Consider the following 21573-nt stretch of genomic DNA (forward strand, 5'->3'; position numbering starts at 1 on the left):
GCACCTTCTTTAATGGTCACTCGGGGACCATGCTCCCCCTGTAGTTCATGGGCCCAGTTTTCCATTGCTCCACTCTTGTGTTGGAGACAGGATCAAAGTTAAGCGTTAAAGGTGACCACCACGACTCCCTGTATTGGGGGCCGTACAGAGCCTGCCCAGGTCCTGATGTAAATGAGAGCAGCCTGCTCTGATTTACATTCTGCTTTTCATGGCATCCTATGAGCCCTGGGAAACAAACAGCTGTAGCTCCGTGCACTCTGGCTGTGCCCTCTCTTCACGCTTGGCCCCCTATGCCAGGTTAAGGAGGCCCTGGTGCAAACAAGTATTCTCAGACAGCCATTTTCACGCTTATTAAGGCCCATTTATGCTGCTGCAGTGGCGCAGAGAGGCCTTAGGGTAACTGAGAATCAGACCTACTGTGTCTGCACGAGGCAACTCAGAGCTCCTGGTGGGTGATACCACCTTCACGCTACCCCTAAGGCAGGACTGCCTTATAAAGGCACCATACAGCCCTCTGTGTTTAAAGAGAAAATGAGCATTAGAGAGTTAAAATATAGACAGAGGCTTTCATTCCAGTTGATGGAGTAACCTTTCCCACTTCCTCACCAGGGAATTTCTTCAGGGTTTGGGAGGTTTTGTTTTTGTTTTTAAAAGTTTAATTAATCCTTTTCTGCTCTCATGCTTCATCAGTGTGACAAGGGGAGGCAGACAAACAATCAACAGAAATGGAATCTCCAAAACTGCTGAATAGCAACATTTGCTGAACGGGGAGAGGAGAGTGTGGGCTGGGTTCAGGCCTCTGGGAACGGAATACCCTTGTTGTTGTGTGGCAAGCACAGCAAGGGAACAAAAGGGGAAATGGTTAAGTACGAGACTCCTGTTCTAATCACAAGTAGATCCGCTGCTTGGCATCAGCCTTTGAATGTGGCTGAATCTGTTTCCAGGTTAACTGTAGACACCAGAAGCAGAATAAGTTTTATTCATGATGCCTTCACAAGCAGAGTATATACATGGATAAATCTGGTGTCTAAGCAGAGCGAAGTCTGCTTCTTTAACAAACTGCCTACAAGAGAACATAAGTGTGTGTGTGTGGTTACACACACTGTATGTGTGTATGTGCATTTGCACACTTATGTGTATGTACAGTGAGAATACTTTTCTCTACAGATCACCTCCTGTGACATTACTACTTACCATTACACTGTAGGCCTACAGCCTCCATGTAACAGGCATGAAACAGAGCCAGTTCAGGTATTGTGTAAGCCTATTATGGCTGCTGCCTTTCCCACAGATGTTACAGTCTAATGTGCTTTGTGTGTACATTGTAATTAATTAATGTCAGGCAGAAGAAACTACACTTAATACAGACAGAGCCAGGCCCTGCCCAGAATGCCTCGATCTCTCTTTTATCAGTGCCAATAAACCACAAGTAAGTATCCAAGGACAGAATTTGGGCTTTAGTTTCACTTAGCTACACACATAACGAAGGTATAATTCTGATGCACGGTGGTTAAACACCAATGAAATATTAAAAGGATATGTAATTAGTGTTTGCACCTCCAAAATGGAAAAGGACTTGTTCTGTAATGGCTAAACTTCACAAGTGTCTTTTAGAAATAGCAACTGCTTTTTAAAGAGCATGCTGGTAAATTTTTTTTTGGTAACACTGAAGGGGGGAATGGACAGAAACACTCTTATCACCACAACTGCCAGTTTCCCGGCTATGTGAAGATGAGCACAAATATTCAGGAATACGCTTAAATGTCCAGGGCTCTCCCACAAGACTTTCTGGTGAGCTGCTCAGTAAAACTGTGGCCTATAAACGCTTCAGTCCTTATCTGTGGCACTTCCCTTTTATGTGACCTTATGGTTTTGCAGACAGGGATTGTGGGCCTGATCCTGTCAGCTCCCGTGTGCCTCAAACTATGGGATGAGTGCCCTCAACAGCAATGACTTCAGTGGGAATGGCTGTAGCCAGAATGGTATTGCATTAATAGATTACTATTAGTCCCCTAATATTCTATTCTGTTTTTAATACTACGCCCATCATTGTGATATGTGAACGCCTTCTAAAAGTGCATTAAGTGACACGACTCGCCTCTGTCACATAACCACATTAAAGACTGTAGGAAGCTCCGACACTTCGCAAATGGTAGACATACCAATACATAAATAGACCGGAAGGATGTTTCAGTAGTTAGTGCACTAGCCAAAGACTTGGGAGACCTGAGTTCAAGTGTCTGTTCTGCTACAGACGTCCTGAGTAAAGGAGAAAGAAAAGGAGTACTTGTGGCACCTTAGAGACTAACCAATTTATTTGAGCATGAGCTTTCCTGAGCTACAGCTCACTTCATCGGATGCACGAAAGCTTATGCTCAAATAAATTGGTTAGTCTCTAAGGTGCCACAAGTACTCCTGTTCTTTTTGCGAATACAGACTAACACGGCTGCTACTCTGAAACCTGAGTAAAGGAGTTCTTCTGTATGTAAATCATGATTGGAGGATGTCAGTCACTCAGCCAGAGGTTATGAGTCTATTACAGGAGTGGGTGGGTCAGGTTCTGTGGCCTGCAATGTGCAGGAGGTAAGACTAGATGATCATGATGGTCCCTTCTGACCCCATGGGAAGTGCTTGTTATTTGGCAGGATCTGACCCCCAGTCCTTGTAAATGCCAATGCCCGGTGTGGTCATCAATCCCACTCACAGCAGGTTTTGGTGTGGGTTGGGGCATGATGGTATAAGTTAATGGGCAAACTGGCAATTTTCTATTATAACAGTGTCAGCGATGATGATGTTGCTGTATCATCAAGTAAGGAAAGGTCACGGGATACTGGTATTTGACCAGGACTAATAAGACACGTTAGCCGTACGATTGCTGTGGCATAAATGTCAGTTAAACTAAGGCTACGTGTACGCTATGAGTAGGGGTGTGATTCCCAGCTTGGGTACACGCACTAGCCCTAGCTGGGTGAGAGCTAGCACAAGTGTAAATAGTGGTGTAATCACAGTAGCATGGGCAGGGGCAGCAGCAGCATGGTTTAGCTGTACTGGCTACAAACCTATGTGAACCTCATCAGTACCCCTAGTTAACAGTGTAGACGTAGCCTAATAGTCGTTCCTATTCACAAAGGATTCAGAAGGTGAAATTTCAATACATAAGGTTGTTGCATAAAAGTGCAACCTTTTATGAGCTATTCAGTGTCACTGAATCTGTTGACTTCAGGAGATGTCGTAGATTGACAAGCTGACTGATACTAAGTTTTCACATTTCTGAATGGCTGATTCATAGATTTTAAAGCTAGAAGGGACCATTATGGTCATCTAGTCTGGATCTCCTGAATAGCACAGGCCAGAGTATTTCACCCAGTGATTCCTGCATTAAGCCCATAACTTCTGGTTGAGGTACAGCACACACTTTAGAACGACACCCAGCCTTGGTTTCAAGACGTCAAGGAATGGAGAAACTGCCACATCCCTTAGATGTTTGTTCTAATGGTTAGTTACCCTCCATGTAAAAAAAAAACCTGCATCTTATTCCAAACTAGACCATTATGTTTATGTCAATAAAAGTATTTTGAGACTAGGAATGGAACAAAATGGAGTTTAAGTAAGGAGAAGGAAGAAGAACTAGAGACAGTGAATTGAGCTAAACAACACTAGTCCAGATGAATTTTAATTATTATTATTATGTTGTCTTCTGATTACTATAGCAATGGAGACCCCAGAAACACCTAACATGAATGGATAGCTACCTAGAGGGAGTTTAGCAGAGACGATGGAGACTCAGAAACTACGGAGAGATAGCACTAACATAGCTTGAGGCGGTCTTAGGCAGTCTGGAGGCAGACAAGGGGCATACAAAAATGGGTGCCCAGGCATAAGTGCCGTTATTTGGCAGATAGCACTCTCAAACCTCGGGGTGGCTCTGTCTTAGGAGCTTATGTGCTTATCTATTACATGATTGATTAATTATTATATTTATTATTTGTTGTGTAATGCCTAGAGCTCCATTCACTGACCAGGACCCCACTGTGCAAGGCGCTGTACAAACACAGAACAAAAAGATAGTCTTTGGTGTTTTAACACATTCATTAAAATTAAGTAGACTATGGTGCTAAGGTCTAAGGTGCTATACCACAGTTCTGCCTGTCCTAAGGTCTGTTGAGGAAATCAGCATCACTCAGCACAAGAGTCAGTGCAGTAGACTCTTAAACGCCTTCAAAATGAAACATGACATTTCAAAGCTCTTGTTGTGCTGATCAAATAAAAGATGACCTTTACTCTTCACTTTTCTTGAAACAAGGTCAGCAGCATAACTATGATCTATTGACAATTGCCTAGGTTGCCCATTGAGCAAGGGATACCCCATGGTTGTCGATGATTAATATCTGTATTTCACTCACCTCAGAGCCATAACTCACTCAATACTTCAGTGTTTGAGAATGATGGAGCATCACTGGAACAAATAAACCCATAAATACTCCCTAGCCATCAAAATATTGGTAGCTCTCTAGGGGTTTCTTTAAGATTCAGACAATAGCTTTCTGTTTAACATGTGCACATAGGGGCATAGAAGGATGGACACAAATCTCACACTGAAAATGAAGGGAAAACTAATAAGAGTGCATTAGCAGAATTGACTGATTAGTGTCACACACTTGCATTATTAGTCACTTTTTAAGAAGAAATGCTAGACAGAAGGACATCACATATATTCAGCTGCATCTGTGACTGGCAAGATAAATTCTTTTGCAATTTTGCTGAAAATCATACTTTGAAGTGTGGTACTTCTCTGAAAAAAAAATCTTTATAAAAATATCACCTTCTTAGGCAATAGAACTGCTTCCTGGGAGTCCTACTATCAATCACATTATTCAGAATCATATCTGCTGACTGTAGTGACTAACATAAGTTTTCAGCTATCAGAGAGTAATCTGGATTCTCGTCTGATTCAGGTGTCATCAAAAAAATTGTTAACTATGTTGCAACCACAGAATATTTATTGCAGTTGATGCATGAGCCAGGAAGAACCCAGCTTGACTCTCAGATTCCAGGCAATGAATTAGTAGGGCTGGCAGTTAGAAAAATAAACCATAAACAGAGTAGATTTAATCTGGATTCAAAGAGATGATAACATGGAATCTTAAAATTATATATTTAAAGTCCCTTTTCAGAGTAGAACTGCTTTTACTAGAAGATAGTCTTTTGGGTCTAGGTTCACTAGATACACCCCAATAACAGCTATCCATAGAGCTGAGAGGGAAATGTATTTCATTTTCCACAACAAAATTTGAGGAAAACTTTTTTTTGTTTCCATTTAATTTTTTGTGGTATTTTTCAGGTTTTCTTCAAGAAACCCAAACCTGAAATATTTTCAGTTTTCAAAAACCAAAAATAAAAAAAAAATGGTTTTCAGATTTTCTATTTTTAATGAAAATCTGAAAAACATTAATGAAAATTTAATCAAAAAGACTTTTTTTCATTTAAATATAGTGATGATTTTTTTTTACCAATTCTACCTATACCTATTTAAAAATTAGTGATGGATCAACCATAAAAAGTTTGATGATTTCAGCTGGATAATCTCTCCAAAGTTTGAAAGAGTTCACTCTATGAACCCCTCCTAAATGCTGGAGGCACTGCACTGACACTAGCATTGGGTACCTCAATTGTAGTTGCCATTCAACAGGCAACAAATATGCAGATCAGGTCAACGTCACCCTGAGCAATGAACCCAGATCCCAAATGCACATTCAGATAGTAGTGCCTAATGGAGACAGGGTGAGCATAAAACAGCATCCACAACTATTTGTCCCAGAAGAACTTGGATGTTCATCCAATCAGGTGAAAAATGATAGCTAGAGCCCTGCGTGGATACAAAAATGTGTATCCGCATCCAATCCGCGATACACAAAAAATGTCCGTGGATTTGCAGGGCTCTAAACTAGGGTGACCAGATGTCCCGATTTTATAGGCACAATCCCTATTTTGGGGGCTTTTTCTTATATAGGCACCTATTACCCCCACCCCGTTCCGATTTTTCACACTTGCTATCTGGTCACCCTAAACTGCCCCACAGCAGTGACACAGACCTGTGCCAAGCCCCTGCCCCCCATTTCTTCCCAGAGACCTCCTGCCCTGCCCCCATTCTACCACCTCATACCCCGCTCCAGGTAGGAAGGCTACAAGCCTGGGCCCTCGTGTGCAGTGCCACCCTCCCAGTGGGGTGGGCTCGGACACCACTATGTAGCTGCAGCGGCTGCAACGCATGCAGACGCAGCCTGGACAGAGAGCGCCAACTACTCCTCTATTCATAGAATGCACCCTTGCCGCCTGCTAGTTTAAATGACAGCCACACCTCTTTCCAAATGGCACTTGGCTCACTCCCTTCCAGGAGTTGTAGTTTACCTCCTCCATCCAAGCAACCTGGGGACTACAACTCCCAGAATGCCCAGAGGGCAAGTCGAGCTGGAGCCTGCAGGCTGGGTGATAGCCACTCTGTTTGGGTCAGCGTGTGCTGCAGAGCCCTGGGCAGATACAAAATTTGTATCCGCATCTGAGCTGCGATCCACAAAAATGCTCCACGGATATAAAGCGGATACCCGCGGATTTGCACGGCTCTAATGATAGCAAGTGATATATCTAGCCAGATACAGCTAACACATCTTGAACAAAGACTATCTGCGCAGAACTGTCATCAGTCAATCCATAATTAAAATAATTAGCCAAAAAAATCAGTCAGATAATTTTGAACAAATAATAAATCTGGGAAAAATCAAAATCTGGCCCTGGATATAAACACAAGCAGGAAAAGAGGCTCAGTTCCAGATAAATGATTTGTTGTGACTTACTGGCTCAGCTGTATCAGCGTCCCTGCTGATAGCCAAAACCCAGAGGGGAATGACATAAAAATAATAGGAAGAAAGTTAATCAAACTTACTTAGATTTGGTTCACATTTTGTGAGGGAAATGGCTTTTTCTATTGCTCAAATCAATGCTCCTAATTGTATGCATCCGTTTCTGTGTCCATATATGCATCCTTTTTTAGCTAAGTGCTGTGCAGTTGTGGTTTGTTTGCTTTTTAATTAGCATTAGGCCAACACATAAGAGCGCATACCAGATAAATAGCATGCACGTCACTGCACTAGCTATATGGGATGGACACTGCAAGGAAAAAGGAGAGAACATTGTGCACTGAAAGTAAAAAGACAGCCAAAGTACAAAGTGGCCCTTCATGTTCTGCTGGTATGCAACCCTCAGTGGGAGGGGAGCAGCTGGGATGGAAGAAGCTGAAAATGCGTAACACAATCCTTCGCTGACTTACTGCTGCAAATGGATAGTGCTGAGAATCGTGATGGCTTCCTGAAGGTAAATCCTAGCAGGAGATCCTGGCAGCCAGGGTTATAGCATTTCAACACATAGCTGAGCAGTTCTGATCCTATCCAGTAGAGGGTAATGTTACTCATTTCAGTTCATGGCTTTATTTTTGCGTAATGTGTAATACAGTATAAGAAAAGTATTTCACTTTTATATAATGATCTTTTTTTAGGGATCTCAAAGCACTTTGCAAGCATTAAAACCAGATATAGCCTCACAATATCTCTGTGTGGTAGATAAGTATACAGAGAATAGGGTTGGCTGAACATTTTGAATGAAATATTCTCCTAGTGGAAAATGGGGATTCTTCTAAATCGAAATTTTCTGTGGGAAAAGATCAATCTTTGTTTGATTTTCCTGACAGAAAATTCCATCACAACATTTAATTTTGGATCATTTTAAATTTCTGTGTCCACCTGGATCTTCACAGGGGTAGTTGTATTTGCAGGTCCCTCATGCCCCAGTTCTGCACTATGGTCCTTTCTCCATAGCTAGACAATATTTCTCATTATGTAATGTAGTCTCTCCCTCTCCCACAATACACTATAACAGCTCAACCATGGGATGAGAAAGACATACACATATACACTCACTGTGGTGCATCATGGGAGATGTAGTCCAGCTGGACAGAATGGCCCATATAGGAGAATAGAGGCATGAAGAACATTGTACTACAGCTCCCATGGGGCCCTGTACTGGCTCAGGGACAAAGATTAATGCTGACCCAAAAGGACTTTTCTAAAAAAATATTTTGACATTTTCATTACATGATATTTCAACTTTTTATCCTTATTCTGGACAAAAAACAACGTAAAATTGGAATTTCCCGGGATAAAAATTCCCATTTTTATCAGCTCAAAAGGATTATGAAACAATAACGTTGTGATATATGTACTGTTTCTTTATAGCTATTACAAGAAGCCAGACAAGAGGTAGCTGGCAGATGGTTCTAGGCAAATGCTCTATAATGAAGTAGAGGGAGCGAGACAGTAGCTTTATGAATAAGACTATATTTTGTTCTGTTCCCTGTTCAGTGTTAGAAGAAACCAACTCCTGTGATTATTTACTATCACATGACAAATACCTCTTCTTTTAGTGGGTAAACTGAGGCACCAAAGCCAGAATTTTCAGATGGGCTCAGCACCTTCAGTCAGGACCAGATTTTCAACAGAGCTGAGCTCCCGTTTAAGAACCAGAACAGGCCTGATTTTTAAAAGGTCTCAAAATTTTGGGTGTGCGATGGGTGCTGTGCTATTTGAAAATCTAGCTACACAGATCAACAGACTTACCCAACATCACACAGGAGTGAGTTTGTGGCCAAAACCAGGAAAAGAGGCTGGAGTTTTGATTCTAAGTCTCTCGCTTTTAATGTCCCTCAGCCATGTCTTTAAGCAGAAAAAGAATGTTGCCTTGTACTGCTATCTTCAGATTCTCTTTCTTCCCTGAATATATTTAGTCCTTCTGAGTTGGAGTAATACAAGTAATGGGGAAAACTGAGCATGGTGTAGGCAGGCCCCGTGCAAGTTGCACTCATATAGCTCTGTATCCCAGCTAGTCCAATCCGAACCAGAGAGTGTCAGGGCTAAGAATAAGATTTTCAGGTGCAGAGGGAACAGCATCTTCAGTGGCAGGATGGGAAACATTACCAGAAGAGATCAGATGGAATCTGATACTGCACACGTTCAGGTCTAAATGCAATACCCACTCCTCTTTGATAACACAGTGGCATCTTGTCAGCACCAAGCCACAACTGATGAGATTGGAGGTAAGAAAAACAAACAACAAAATCCCTCCCAAACATGCATACTGGGAACAAGGGAGACAGGAAGAATGCTACCATTAAGGTCATGCTCAATGCTGTCTTTAGTAGTCGTGTGATGCTTAGATACCATGTTGACAGGCACCTGAGAAAAAGCTAAGATAAACTGCTACATAGGTAGTAATGTACATGAATGGGGATCATGCTATACTAACGATGAAGAGAATGACCCTGATTACAACCCTGTTGATTTAGATGGTGACTAAACTGAATTTGCTGAATTGGCTGTGTCATTAGTATTAAACTAACAGAATTAATATAGTTTAGAGCGGGTCAGGAATGGTTTTCTGATATAAAATTCACTTTCTGCAAAATTTTGAATTTTTCCATTAGAAGATTATTCCCAGCGTCACAGCTCCCCCACTCCTTGGCAGATGCAGCTGACCTGACAGGCTGCTGGGGAGTCCCGACTTCCAGGTTCCCTGGTTGTGAGGCAGCCCCCAAAGTGGACTGCCTCAGGGCTAGAACTATCAGGGGTTCCCCAATTTGCCCAGTTCTCCACCTGGAGGGCTGCCAGGGCTCTGGGAAGCTCAAGGAGCCTGGGAAACATTTTGAAAAGTCTGAAGCAAAATGCCATTTTGACTTTTTCAAAGTGAAGTTTTGAAATTCACGTTTTATGGAAAACTTTGATTTCTTTGTTCCATTTTTTTTTTTAATTTTGGCATTTCCCATGCAATGGGAATTCCAGTTTCTGGCCAGCTCTACCCGAATTATAACCTGATCTGGAATTTGAACTCAGGTTGCCGGAAATTAAGCGATGTAGCTACCACTTGAGACAGCTTATGTTGTGCCTCTGCATGCTACAGTGATGGGTACCTTAGAAATGCATGTAACAGTCAGCCCAAAATAATTATGTTGAATGCACGGCTGATTTTCCATAGCTAGTTTCAGGTGTTCCTTTCCTCTCACTCCTCTTATTCTTCAGGCTTTTGAAAGAAGACCAGGCAAATCCTGGTGTTACAGCTGTGACAACGTTTGCCTATAACTTCTAGTTCAGGCACTTCAGTACTCATCTAAATCTCTGTCTATGGTAGTGGTAGCAGGATTTATATAGTGTTGGGCTAATGCAGGTAAGGGAAATGCTAGCTCTTTTCATTTGAGAAAATACAGTGGAAAAGCCCTTATATATTTAAATAAAATTTGTCCTTCAAAGTCATAAGAAGGTTAAAAGCAAAGTTATTTTTATTTTATTTATTGGAAGGAAAGCTGTATCGTTCTGCCTTGCAGCAAAAATATCTATCAGCTGTTGCACAGTGCCTCCTGTCACTTTTTCTTCAAAAAGTACCCACACCTCCTAACTCTTAGGTGTTCTTCCTTATACACCACTCAGTTAATGAACACATTAATAAATACCAATTAAACTTGCTACAAATACCTGTAGCAGCTGTGACACAGACATCCCTCTACAAAAGTTCTCCTGTTCTTTACAAACAACTCTTGTCTTAGACTTGACAAACTCATTACACCAAACACATATCTTGCAGGGTATTAATCCATAAAAGGTAACATGCAAGGTGCCTACAGAAAGTTTTTAACTTATCAAGGCTCGTAAGTATTGCAAAATGTATGTACAGGTAATATTTAAGGAACAATATAACTAAACTGAAAGTATGCCTTATGATCGTGGAGTAAAAGTTACCAGGGATAATATGTCTTGGGATGGCCCATTCATGCAGAAGGAAGTTGTCACTGTTCCCTGGTAAGCCAGTGATGTAATGAAAAGCTCAATTATCTAGCCTTGCTCCATCCCAAGACTATCAATGGAAAACCATCAGAACCAACTGCAACAATCAAAACCACTTGGAGGTTTAAAAAAAAAAAGAACATTACAATAGACAGATTTCAGAGTAGCAGCCGTGTTAGTCTGTATTCGCAAAAAGAAAAGGAGAACTTGTGGCACCTTAGAGACTAACCAATTTATTTGAGCATAAGCTTTCGTGAGCTACAGCATCCGATGAAGTGAGCTGTAGCTCACGAAAGCTCATGCTCAAATAAATTGGTTAGTCTCTAAGGTGCCACAAGTACTCCTTTTCTTTTTACAATAGGCAGAGGATCTCTCTGTCTATGAATAGAGACAAAAAACTATTTCAGTATAACACAGAATGGGGAGAGACATAGTGGATCCATTCAGTGAGGAAACATCTTGTGGAGTGGGGGTGTTTTCATGAAAGCGTGCATCCTGGTTCCTTGGAAGCCAGCCAGCTCTGCAGCAGACTGAACTTTTGGGGGAGGAATCTACTTTATTAGCTAGAAAAGTAACTATTAATATGTGTAGGCCTTAGTTCGCTTTTTGTGATTTTGTTTTAAATTGTAATCATTTGTGTCCATCACTCTCTCTTGTTACTAGTTGATCTCTATTCTTTCTTAAATAAACCTACTTTTGTTTTATTATAAGGGCTCATATGTGCTACGTGTCATACAGGAGCAGTGGTTTAATGTAAAACTAGTAAGCTGGGGCCCACTGCTCCTTTGCGGGCAGCAGATCTGTGAGTAGCCAGTGTCAGGGGCTGGATATCACAGGGGAACATTTCAAAGGGATTGGGATGCACCTGTTGCTAACCCATAAGGCAAAGGTAGGACTGGCTTGGCCTGGAGGAGAATGCTTAAGTGGCTGACAGGCTGATAGTGGTCGGGAGCTAACACCCAGCAACCACTGGCAAGGCTACCTCTCACTAGAGGCAAGGGGTGACAAGGGAATTCACAGTCCTGGGCACCCAAGAACTCTCCCAGCACCACACAATGGAATATGCAGAAACCTCCAAGAGCAAATCCCAACAGAAAGCACTTAAGAATGACTAAATAAATTGATTTACTCAAGAACTGGCCTAACTAGCTGATTAAACTACAGCCAGTATAATTATCCAATACAAGAGGGACTGGATGGAGAAAACAAAGCAAAAAGGTATGAGCAAGGTGACTCTTCTTTGATCACTGTAGCTTTGGCTGGCCAGCATCCATCTTGCCACATTCTCACTAAGTCTTTGTTTTTTAACTGTGGAAGCGGTTGTGATGCTGTATGATTGAAATATGACTATTTATATAAATGATATTGCCACTGTTCGACAATTGCAACAGATCTTGTACAAAGTATGTCATGTAAGGTGTCAATGGGAAAGTTATGATTTGCTAAGTATGATTATCCTGTTTATATGCATGTATCATTTTTTGTATCTGAAGTTACGAATATTGGCTATATACCTGTATCACCATTGTGTTTGTTCCTGGGTTAACGCCCACAAGGTAGTTTACATCCAGCCTAGCTAACACATAGTGAATGGACTTTTCAAGCTTCATTGCCCATTAAGGACACTTAACTCTCACAATGGGCCACAGGAGAAACTCATCCTACTCAGCAAGTCTTCCTGTGGATGCCTGAGCACAGATATGTCCAATGGCTATCCTCTGTGAGTCAGCAAGCCATGTAAGGACATGTGATATGCTCATGTGACCCTAGACTCCATCTTGTGCCAGTAAGTTTCAACAGACAGGGGCTGTAGGCTTTGTTTGGGACAGTAAAATTCCAAGCACATGGCAGAGGATATAAAAGACCCCTGAAACATCTCCATGTTGCCTCTTTCCTGCTCTCGTTCTCTGGATTATGGATTTACAACTAAAAGGAGAATTCTGAACTATGGACCGCGGTCTTTCCAATGTTTTGGAAATTACCAGAGAGACTTTACAAGCCAGCAGCCTAGAACATCACTGCTACAAACCTGATACGAGAACATTGCCATTACTGTGTGTATATGATCTATTAACCATTTCTAACTCTCTTCTTTTCTCTTATAAATAAACCTTTATATTTTAGTTACTAAAGGATCAGCAGCAGTGTGATTATTGGGTAAGATCTGAGTTACATATTGACCTGACTATGTGGCTGATCTCTTGAGATCAGAAGAACCCTTTGTTTGATTAAAGTGGTTTTCCACAACCATTCATCATAAAATCTAGTGTCCGGGTGGCGAAATAAGGGCTGGAATGCCATTTTTGACTTCTTGTTAACCAATGTGGTGAGACAGAAGTTTACTTTAGTTACTGGCTGGTATATTTAGTGATAGAATAACCACCACTTTGGGGTGAGTCTGCCCTATTTCTCAGCAGTTTGTCCTGAATCTGGTATTCTCAGCTGTGACCCACTGAGCCACAGTGACAGAGGTCTTAGTTCTTTATTATAAGATTTTGTCTGACTTCGCGTTCCCATTGTTTTCCTCACTATCACAGACTCCTTTGTCATCCTATGTTTTTGTCCCATACCTGGTAATTGAGTATTTATATGCGTGTTGTACAGGAGTTCACCAGATGACTTTCCACAGTTGAATAGTGCTAAATACAGAACATCTCTTGCATCCATTGCTTTTTTGAGTAAGTTCTTCTCTATACATACTCCACATTCAGCTAATCCATTACCTAGAGGATACCTAGGACTCAATGTCTCATGAAGAAAGTCAGACATTTTAGCAAAGTCCAGGAACTCCCTATTCTTGAACTGCGGTCCCTTGCCAATTATTACTGTCCTTGAAATTCCATGATGTGCACATATGGATTTAATGTGCCTGACAACTGTTGCTCCTGTGGTATCTTGAAGGGTAACTACTTCTGGGAAACTGGTAAAGTAGGCCCATTATAACCAGGTGGTCATGTCTTCTGAGGTTGAGCATGCTAGTTCCAGCTTTGTCCCATGGAGTGGCAAGTTGTTCGGGCCATAGCATAGGTTCTTTCTGCTGGGAATCTTTCTACTTCTGACACATTCCACACCTGCTCATAGACATTTCTTTGATGTCATTATTTATCTTTGGTCAAATCACAACTTCTCAAACTCTCCTATTTTATTTGGTCATTCCTAGGAACCTTTTGTGTATGCATTCCATTATTTCCCTTTCAGTCACCGTGGGAACCACAATCTGTGTCCCCTTCAAGAGCACTCCTGAGATCAATGAAAGCTATTTTAATAGTGGGAATAGGCAGGTGGGAAACGCTATTTTCCCCTCCTTTACTTAGCACTTGTACCACAGCTTGCAGCATTTCGTCTTAAGCTGTTTCTGTCTCCACTTCATCCCATATGCCTAGAAATACCACACATGGCACTTTTATTATGTTCACATGTATGTTTACTGCTTGTTCCAGATCATCAGGCTGCGTATTATCTGATGGAGGATATGCTCTTGAGATTGTCTACCATTACTAAGGGGCATCCACATTGGAACTCCAGGGTCACATCTTACGTCTGCATTATCAGTAGTGGTCACTGTGTCACTCCACCTCCCATTTTGTGTATTTCAGTCAGTGGTTTGTGATCAGTTTCTGCTTTGAAGCTATGACCAGAGAGAAAATTGTGAAATCTTGTACATCCGCAAGCCAGACCCCTTGTCTCTTTTTCAATTTGTGTGTACATCGTCTCTGCAGCTGTCATAGCCCCGGATGCATGCAAGACTGGCAGCCAATCAGTTCCATGACACTGTAATAGTACAGCTCTGAGCCATCCTTTCGAGGCGTTTGTGGAGAGTTTGATGACTTTCAATGGGTTAAAAAAAGTGCAGCACTTGAGGTGATGTCAGAATGTGCTTTAAATCATTGAACTTTCTTTCATGGTTTGGCATCCATGTCCATTCGGTGACTTTGTGGAGGAGATGTTTTTGTGAACTTGTTACCCGAAGTTCTTTCAACCCAAAGCTCTTGGTAACTTTTCCTCTGTGCAAGGTGGTGTCAGGAAATACATCAGGGGAGACACGGCCGTCCAGCCGATAGATGGCTGGCACAAACAGGACAATACAAGAGTGCTTTCACTTAAAGCTAAACTTTACTTAGTCTCAAGCACTTATACACATGTCTGCAACAGGTTAGTAAAACATCCCCAACCCTTGACAATTACCAAAGCTGAGTGTGGCTCTTGAGTGGCACGGCGGCAGCCCATCTGCTAGTGGGGAACACAAGATGCATCCAGAGGGAGAATCCAGTCCTGAAGAGTCTCCCTACCTCAAATTTGTCCCCCTTATTTATACGTTAGTAAAAGAATGACATGTCCCTTAAAGCAAACTTGTTAAGTAAGCAGTTTCAATGGTCAAGCGAGAGGTTCCTTCTGATTATCGATTAACCAGGTGTGGGTTTTTCCAGAGTTTGCAGCCTTGAGACCCCAATAAACATTCCTGAGGCACATCCTGTTCTTCTAAGATGCATGTATCAGCATGTTTTGCAGTTATGTAACTGGTTCTGTAAATCAGGGTGTACAAGCAATGTTTGTAAAGCACTTGAATCCATTCCAAGGGGCACAGGTGTTACAATAGAATACAAAGTATAAGACACCTTTAACTGACTATATTTAAATTCGGGTACATGCAATTCGAAATCACATCCCCTAATTGCTATAATATGACAGAATCATTTATAACATAATTTCATTTGTCTGCCAATACCTCTATGTTAGTAGCATCCAGCACTTCAATTTCTAATCCAGTTCCCATCCAGACCAGTTCAATACATGTCTTGGGAGCCTTTTCTTTAGGCTACCCACCCTCCTGGCTGCCAGGCAAAATCCAATAGCCTTCAGTAGTTCACACTGAGATAGTATTAGGGCAGCTATATCGTCACTGGGCCTTTCTTTCCTTATATCCAATGCCATACAACACCCAGGTGCATTCAGCTGGGCTTTCATGCTGGAAGTTAACTAGGAAGTAATAATTGGCAAGTCTTATTCTTTTAGTAACCCGTGGTTTTACATACCCTTTTTTCCCTTGGTAATTTCACTTTGTGCTTTAAAACTTTTTATGTCCATCCTTTTATTCCCACCAACAGATACACCTTGTGTCTCATGCATATTTTGCTTTTAAATGTGCCTTTACCACCTAGGGATGTTTCCCTGTTATCAGACTGGCGTTTCTGTAAATACAATTAAAATGCTTGTTAATCCTTTTCTGCATAATGTAGTATTTCCGTTTTTGTAACACAATACACAACAATGCTAGCAACAAGACAAACAACACAAGACAAAACATAAAACACAAAACACAATCTTTGCTGCGACAGTAGATCCATGGTATTCTGGGTTGCTCTTTAGTTGGTACCAGCTTTTGCTGATTCTCTGAAAGACAAAAAGAACATGTTTCTAACCCCTTTGGGGGGGGCAGATTATTGCCTAAAATATCCATTCCTTTCACAAATATCCTTGCTGATTGAATCATAGACTTTAAGGTCAGAAGGGACCATGATGATCGTCTAGTCTGACCTCTTGCACAACGCAGACCACAGAATCACACCTGCGCACTTCTGTAACAAACACCTAACCTATGTCTGAGTTATTGAAGTTCCCAAGTCGTGGTTTAAAGACTTCAAGGTGCAGAGAATCTTCCAGCAAGTGACCTGTGCCCCACGCTGCAGAGAAAGGCAAAAAAACCCCAGGGCTTCTGCCAATCTGCCCTGGAGGAAAATTCCTTCCCAACCCCATCTAACATCCCATCACAGGCCATTGGGCATATTTACTGCTAATAGTCAAAGATCAATTAATTGCCAAAATTAGGCTATCCCATCATACCATCCCCTCCATAAACTTATCAAGCTTAGTCTTGAAGCCAGATATGTCTTTTGCCTCCACTGCTCCCCTTGGAAGGCTGTTCCAGAACTTCACTCCTCTGATGGCTAGAAACCTTCATCTAATTTCAAGTCTAAACTTCCAAATGGCCAGTTTATATCCATTTGTTCTTGCGTCCACATTGGTACTGAGCTTAAATAATTCCTCTCCCTCCCTGGTATTTATCCCTCTGATATATTTATAGCGAGCAATCATATCTCCCCTCAGCCTTCTTTTGGTTAGGCTAAACAAGCCAAGCTTTTTGAGTCTCCTTTCATAAGACAGGTTTTCCATTCCTCGGACCATCCTAGTAGCCCTTCTCTGTACCTGTTCCAGTTAGAATTCATCCTTCTTAAATATGGGAGACCAGAACTGCACACAATATTCCAGATGAGGTCTCACCAGTGCCTTATATAATGGTACTAACACCTCCTTATCTCTACTGGAAATACCTCGCCTGATGCATCCCAAGACCGTATTGCAGGCAAAACAGAGGAATTACCCCGATACTTTCCTGTGTTTTTGTTCTATAGGCAGGCTAGGTTTCAATGGCTCCTACCTTTTAAGGGTTTAGGGGAAATTATTCCACTGTTCAGTTATTAAATTCATGAGGTGGTGTACCTCAGTTTTTCTTCTTATACAGCAGACCAAGTTTGTAATGTTCTTTCTGCTGTGCTAAGTTTTAAGTGTATTCACAGGTAATAGCTGAGAAGCATCATTACCATATGACCTTAAAGGTTTTTTTCAAAAATCATACACACTATACATTGTTACAGGGGCACTTCTTAACATTAAATTTATCCCAATGTTTAATATTAACATCAAATCTATTAAAAACTTCAGATTTTAGCACTGCATACACACACAAAAAGAATATTTTTCCTACTTAGGGTTAACCTGTCCCTCTCTTATTTTTAGGTTTGACTTCTTTTTCCACCTTCCTCTATCAGGAAGGTAATTTGCATTTTTACAGACGCTTTCCGGCTTGCTTTTGAATCCAAAGCCATCAGCAGGTCAGAGACCCTCTCTTAAAAGGAGACACAATCAACTTCCACCTGAGTTTTGATTTCTTTTCACTTTCAGCTTCTGCTTCCAAAACACACAGTGATCTGAAAAAGACAACACAGCCTATTCTGGCTCCTTTTAGAGCCCTAATAGGATTTTAGTTAAGCAGCATGTTTTGTTTGCATTTCTTTGCACAATGTCCTGGGAAAAATGCACATTCCTTTCAGAGTTTAACTTCTATAACATTATATTAGCCATATCCAGAGATGAGCTGCCAAAATCTTAACAACTGGTTCCCTATAAAAAGTTCTGATTTAAGGGATGTGCCCCAGTATGTATTTTTTGTACCAAAACAGGGTGACCATATGTCCGTATTTTCCCAGGAGGGGAAATCACCTTCCAGACGGTGATTTAAGAACCAAAAAGCCTGACCTGTCCGGGAAAATACGGGTGTATGTTAACCCTGCCCAAAGTTCTTTTTTAAAAAGATGGGCCTGAACTAGAAATGAGCTCCGTTTCACATGTGTGGGTCCCTGCCACTCCCTGGGGTGTGCTAGGGTGACAAGATGTCCCAATTTTATAGGGACAGTTCCGATTTTGGGGTCTTTTTCTTATATAGGTGCCTACTAACCCCCACCCGCTGTCCTGATTTTTCACACTTGCTGTCTGGTCACCCTAGGGTGTGCACATGCATGGGTCCCAGCTGCTCCCTGCCCCCCTCATTGAAGCAGGTGTGCAGGGTTACTGCCCTGGGAACTGCAGGGCATCAGTGAATGTGGGGCCAGCTGCAGACAGGGGCGTGGGGCAGGGCTAGCTGGAGGCAGGGGGTGCAGGGCAGAGGGTGCGGGGCTGGCTGGAGACAGGGGCTAGTGCAGGCAGGGCAGGGGGTGCAGGGGTGGCTGGAGACGGGCTGGCTGAAGGCAGGGGGTGCGGGGGTGGCTGGAGATAGGGGCTGGCTGCAGGCAGGGGGTGCGGGGGTGGCTGGAGATAGGGGCTGGCTGCAGGCAGGGGGTGCGGGGGTGGCTAGAGGCAGGGGCTGGCTGCGGGCAGGGTAGTGGGTATTCATGGGGAGAGCAGCAGGATGCAGCTCAGGCCCAGCAGAGCAGCCGGGGACCCACCAGGCAGCAGCGGGAGCCCCAGGGCCAGGGGAGCAGCAGCAGCACCAGGGCTCGTGCCCAGGGCCAGGCGGCAGCCCACATGGCTCCCGCAGTGCAGCGCCCCCAGCAACCGGAGGAGGAATTACATCCCTTCCCGGCCGGAGCCCATCAAAGCCTCAGCGCCCCCTGCAGGGAAGCGGGTTAACAACCGGTTCTAAAACTGCTTCAAAATTTAACAACCGGTTCGTGCGAACCGGCTCCAGCTCACCACTGGCCATATCAATTTTTACATAAAGTGTAACAGTTTCTTTTGTGCTCACACAGTTTCCATGAACCTTTATCAAAGTGACAGTCTGATTACTCAGAGCCACCTTAAGGCTCAGTGTTTCTAATATTGCTTCCTTTTTTTTTGTGCACCTCACCCCTGCTGTTGCTCCAGAGGGGCACTGTCTTTTTTTCTTTTTTTAACTTCTTATACTACAGCTCTTATCTGCTATTTTGTTACCAAAAAAAAAAAGGATCCAGAATTTCTCCCCATTCTCCTGGGTTTTCTCCTGCATTCTCCTGCAACTCCTGTTGCAGCCAGGACTTTGGTCTTTTAAAAAAAATATATTGAACTGTATAAAGCATTAAGGTACCTTAAGGGTTAAATGCTAAATACCAAAGCCAAACACCACTAGTCACCTTTGTCTGGCAAAAAAAGTGTTTCTCAGTTTTGCAACTTTGAATGAAAGATTCAGATGGCTTTTTAGTGGTGTTATTTAAAACCAAACCAAACCAAACCAAAAAAACAATTTATCTTAAACCCACAAAACAGAGTTTCACAAGACAGGAGTGCCGGCGTTGGTCCCAAACATTCCACACACTTACACAGTATATCTATACACACACACACACAGATATACCCACAAGCATACTCTTCTCCTTCACACCCCTTACACTGCTTTAATTTTTACACAGCTGTACATAGATTACATCGGTATATATTTGGGGTCAGGTAAGTTCCCATAGAAACCCCTTATGTTCTTTTGGTAAATTTGACTAATTGTTCAGTCAAATGATTCAAAGCAGACTGTCTTTTTGCCGGGCTTATTTACAAACATTCCTTTGGAAAAGGGCCCATTTTGCCTTCAGAATAGCTGCAAAGAAACCAAGAATCTTTTTCTATAACACTTTTTCTGTTAACATTTGTACAAGGTTCAACTGCTTAATTCCCTCAAGCCTCTGCAGAGTTAATTTCTCACTCTCTTTATCTGTTGCCTGCCTGCTTGTCTGGGCCTGATCCTGCTTTCCTCCCTGAACCGCCCCTTCCCATGGGCCCCGCCTTGTCCCACTAAGAATTTAGCAAGGAGGGTGGGTTCTTCAACTAGCCCCCACCCCTCCTGGTCCCTTTTCTTTGTTCCCTTTCTCTCTTGTTGCTCTGGGGTGGTCATTCTGCCAGATAGGTAGCGACCCTTTCTGACAGAAGGCACAGGTACTTTGCTGTTGTTTACTGTGTTAGACTATCAGTTCTGTCCAGAAGCCCTTAGGCTGCCTGCAGTGTCTCCACTGAATTCGTTACCAGCACAAAATTCTCTGTTACTCACACATTCAAGGGCACCCACTTTTTCCCCAGTTCCTAGGGCTCCAGGCAAAAAGCACCTAACTTTACCCCTCTGTGGGCTCTGCGCTCTTCTCTTCCATGGGCTCCGGCAAGTACCCATTCCCTGTGGACTCAGAGCTAACTCCCTTTTCCTGTGGACTCAGGGCTTAATCTTTTGTGGGTTTACGGGGTCTTTTACTAGTGAAAGAGCCTTACACAGTAATATACTACATAACCTCTATTTCTTAACAATCATCAAAACAGAATGCACACACATACAGTGCTCACCACTCCCAATAAGACAGATGGACTTTTCCTGATGGCCAGTCAGAATTAGGTCCACCTGGGGGACTCCAGTTTCTGCACGGTGTCATTGGCAGAGTGTTAAGGTCTGGCAGCTCTGATTTTTGGGGCTGTGTCCTGGAGTTGGTTCCCTGTTTCTGGACATCATTTCTCCACCTGAGCAGGCAATCAGCCTGAGTTCTGAGTGCCAGTAACGGAATGTATTCAAAAATTAACTTGCAAACTGTGACACAGGAATTTGTAGGGAGTGACCCCACCCCGCCGTTTTTACCTCCTATTGCAATGGACAAACTACAAACTATTTGTACCATCTGTCTCCTTCCTCTCCACCAATCCTTGCTGGGGCCTCCAAATTCTGTTACCCGGGGTTCTTTCAACCCAAAGCTCTTGGTAACTTTTACTCTATGCGAGGTGGTGTCAGAAAATACATCAGGGGAGACACAGCTGTCCAACCGATAGATGGCTGGCACAAACAGGACAATACAAGAGTGCTTTCACTTAAAGCTAAACTCTACTTAGTCTCAAGCACTTATACACATGTCTGCAACAGGTTAGTAAAACATCCCCAACCCTTGACAATTATCAAAGTTGAGTGTGGCTCTCGAGTGGCATGGCGGCAGCCCATCTGCTAATGGGGAACACAAGATGCATCCAGAGGGAGAGTCCAGTCCTGAAGAGTCTCCCTACCTCAAACTTTTTCCCCTTATTTATACATTAGTAAAAGAATGACATGTCCCTTAAAGCAAACTTGTTAAGTAAGCAGTTTCAATGGTCAAGCGAGAGGTTCCTTCTGATTATCGATTAACCAGGTGTGGGTTTTTCCAGTGTT

At 42.6% G+C, this 21573-nt stretch overlaps 1 protein-coding gene across 11 annotated transcripts in view; it reads right to left on the reverse strand.

Annotated features, from left to right (window-relative positions):
* The window catches only part of LRFN2 (leucine rich repeat and fibronectin type III domain containing 2), a 292277-nt gene that overhangs the window by 80137 nt on the left and 190567 nt on the right, over positions 1 to 21573 (reverse strand). Inside the window, exons 3-5 of one of the 11 annotated variants that reach the window (XR_012158198.1) lie at positions 20721 to 20924; positions 15914 to 16271; positions 14975 to 15403 (exon numbers count right to left, since the gene is read on the reverse strand). The exons of 3 other annotated variants lie outside the window; for them this stretch is intronic. Coding sequence is in view for 7 of the 8 variants with exons in the window: in XM_073338580.1 (XP_073194681.1) it covers positions 20726 to 20924 (199 nt within the window). In the remaining variant the exon portion in view is untranslated. Of the gene's footprint in view, positions 1 to 14974; positions 16272 to 20720; positions 20925 to 21573 lie in introns of those variants that run through there. 7 more of the 11 variants (XM_073338582.1, XM_073338581.1, XM_073338580.1 and 4 more) reach the window with 7 other exon arrangements.

This window comes from Lepidochelys kempii, chromosome 3 (assembly GCF_965140265.1).
Source record: "Lepidochelys kempii isolate rLepKem1 chromosome 3, rLepKem1.hap2, whole genome shotgun sequence".
Taxonomy (NCBI): Eukaryota; Metazoa; Chordata; order Testudines; family Cheloniidae; genus Lepidochelys; species Lepidochelys kempii.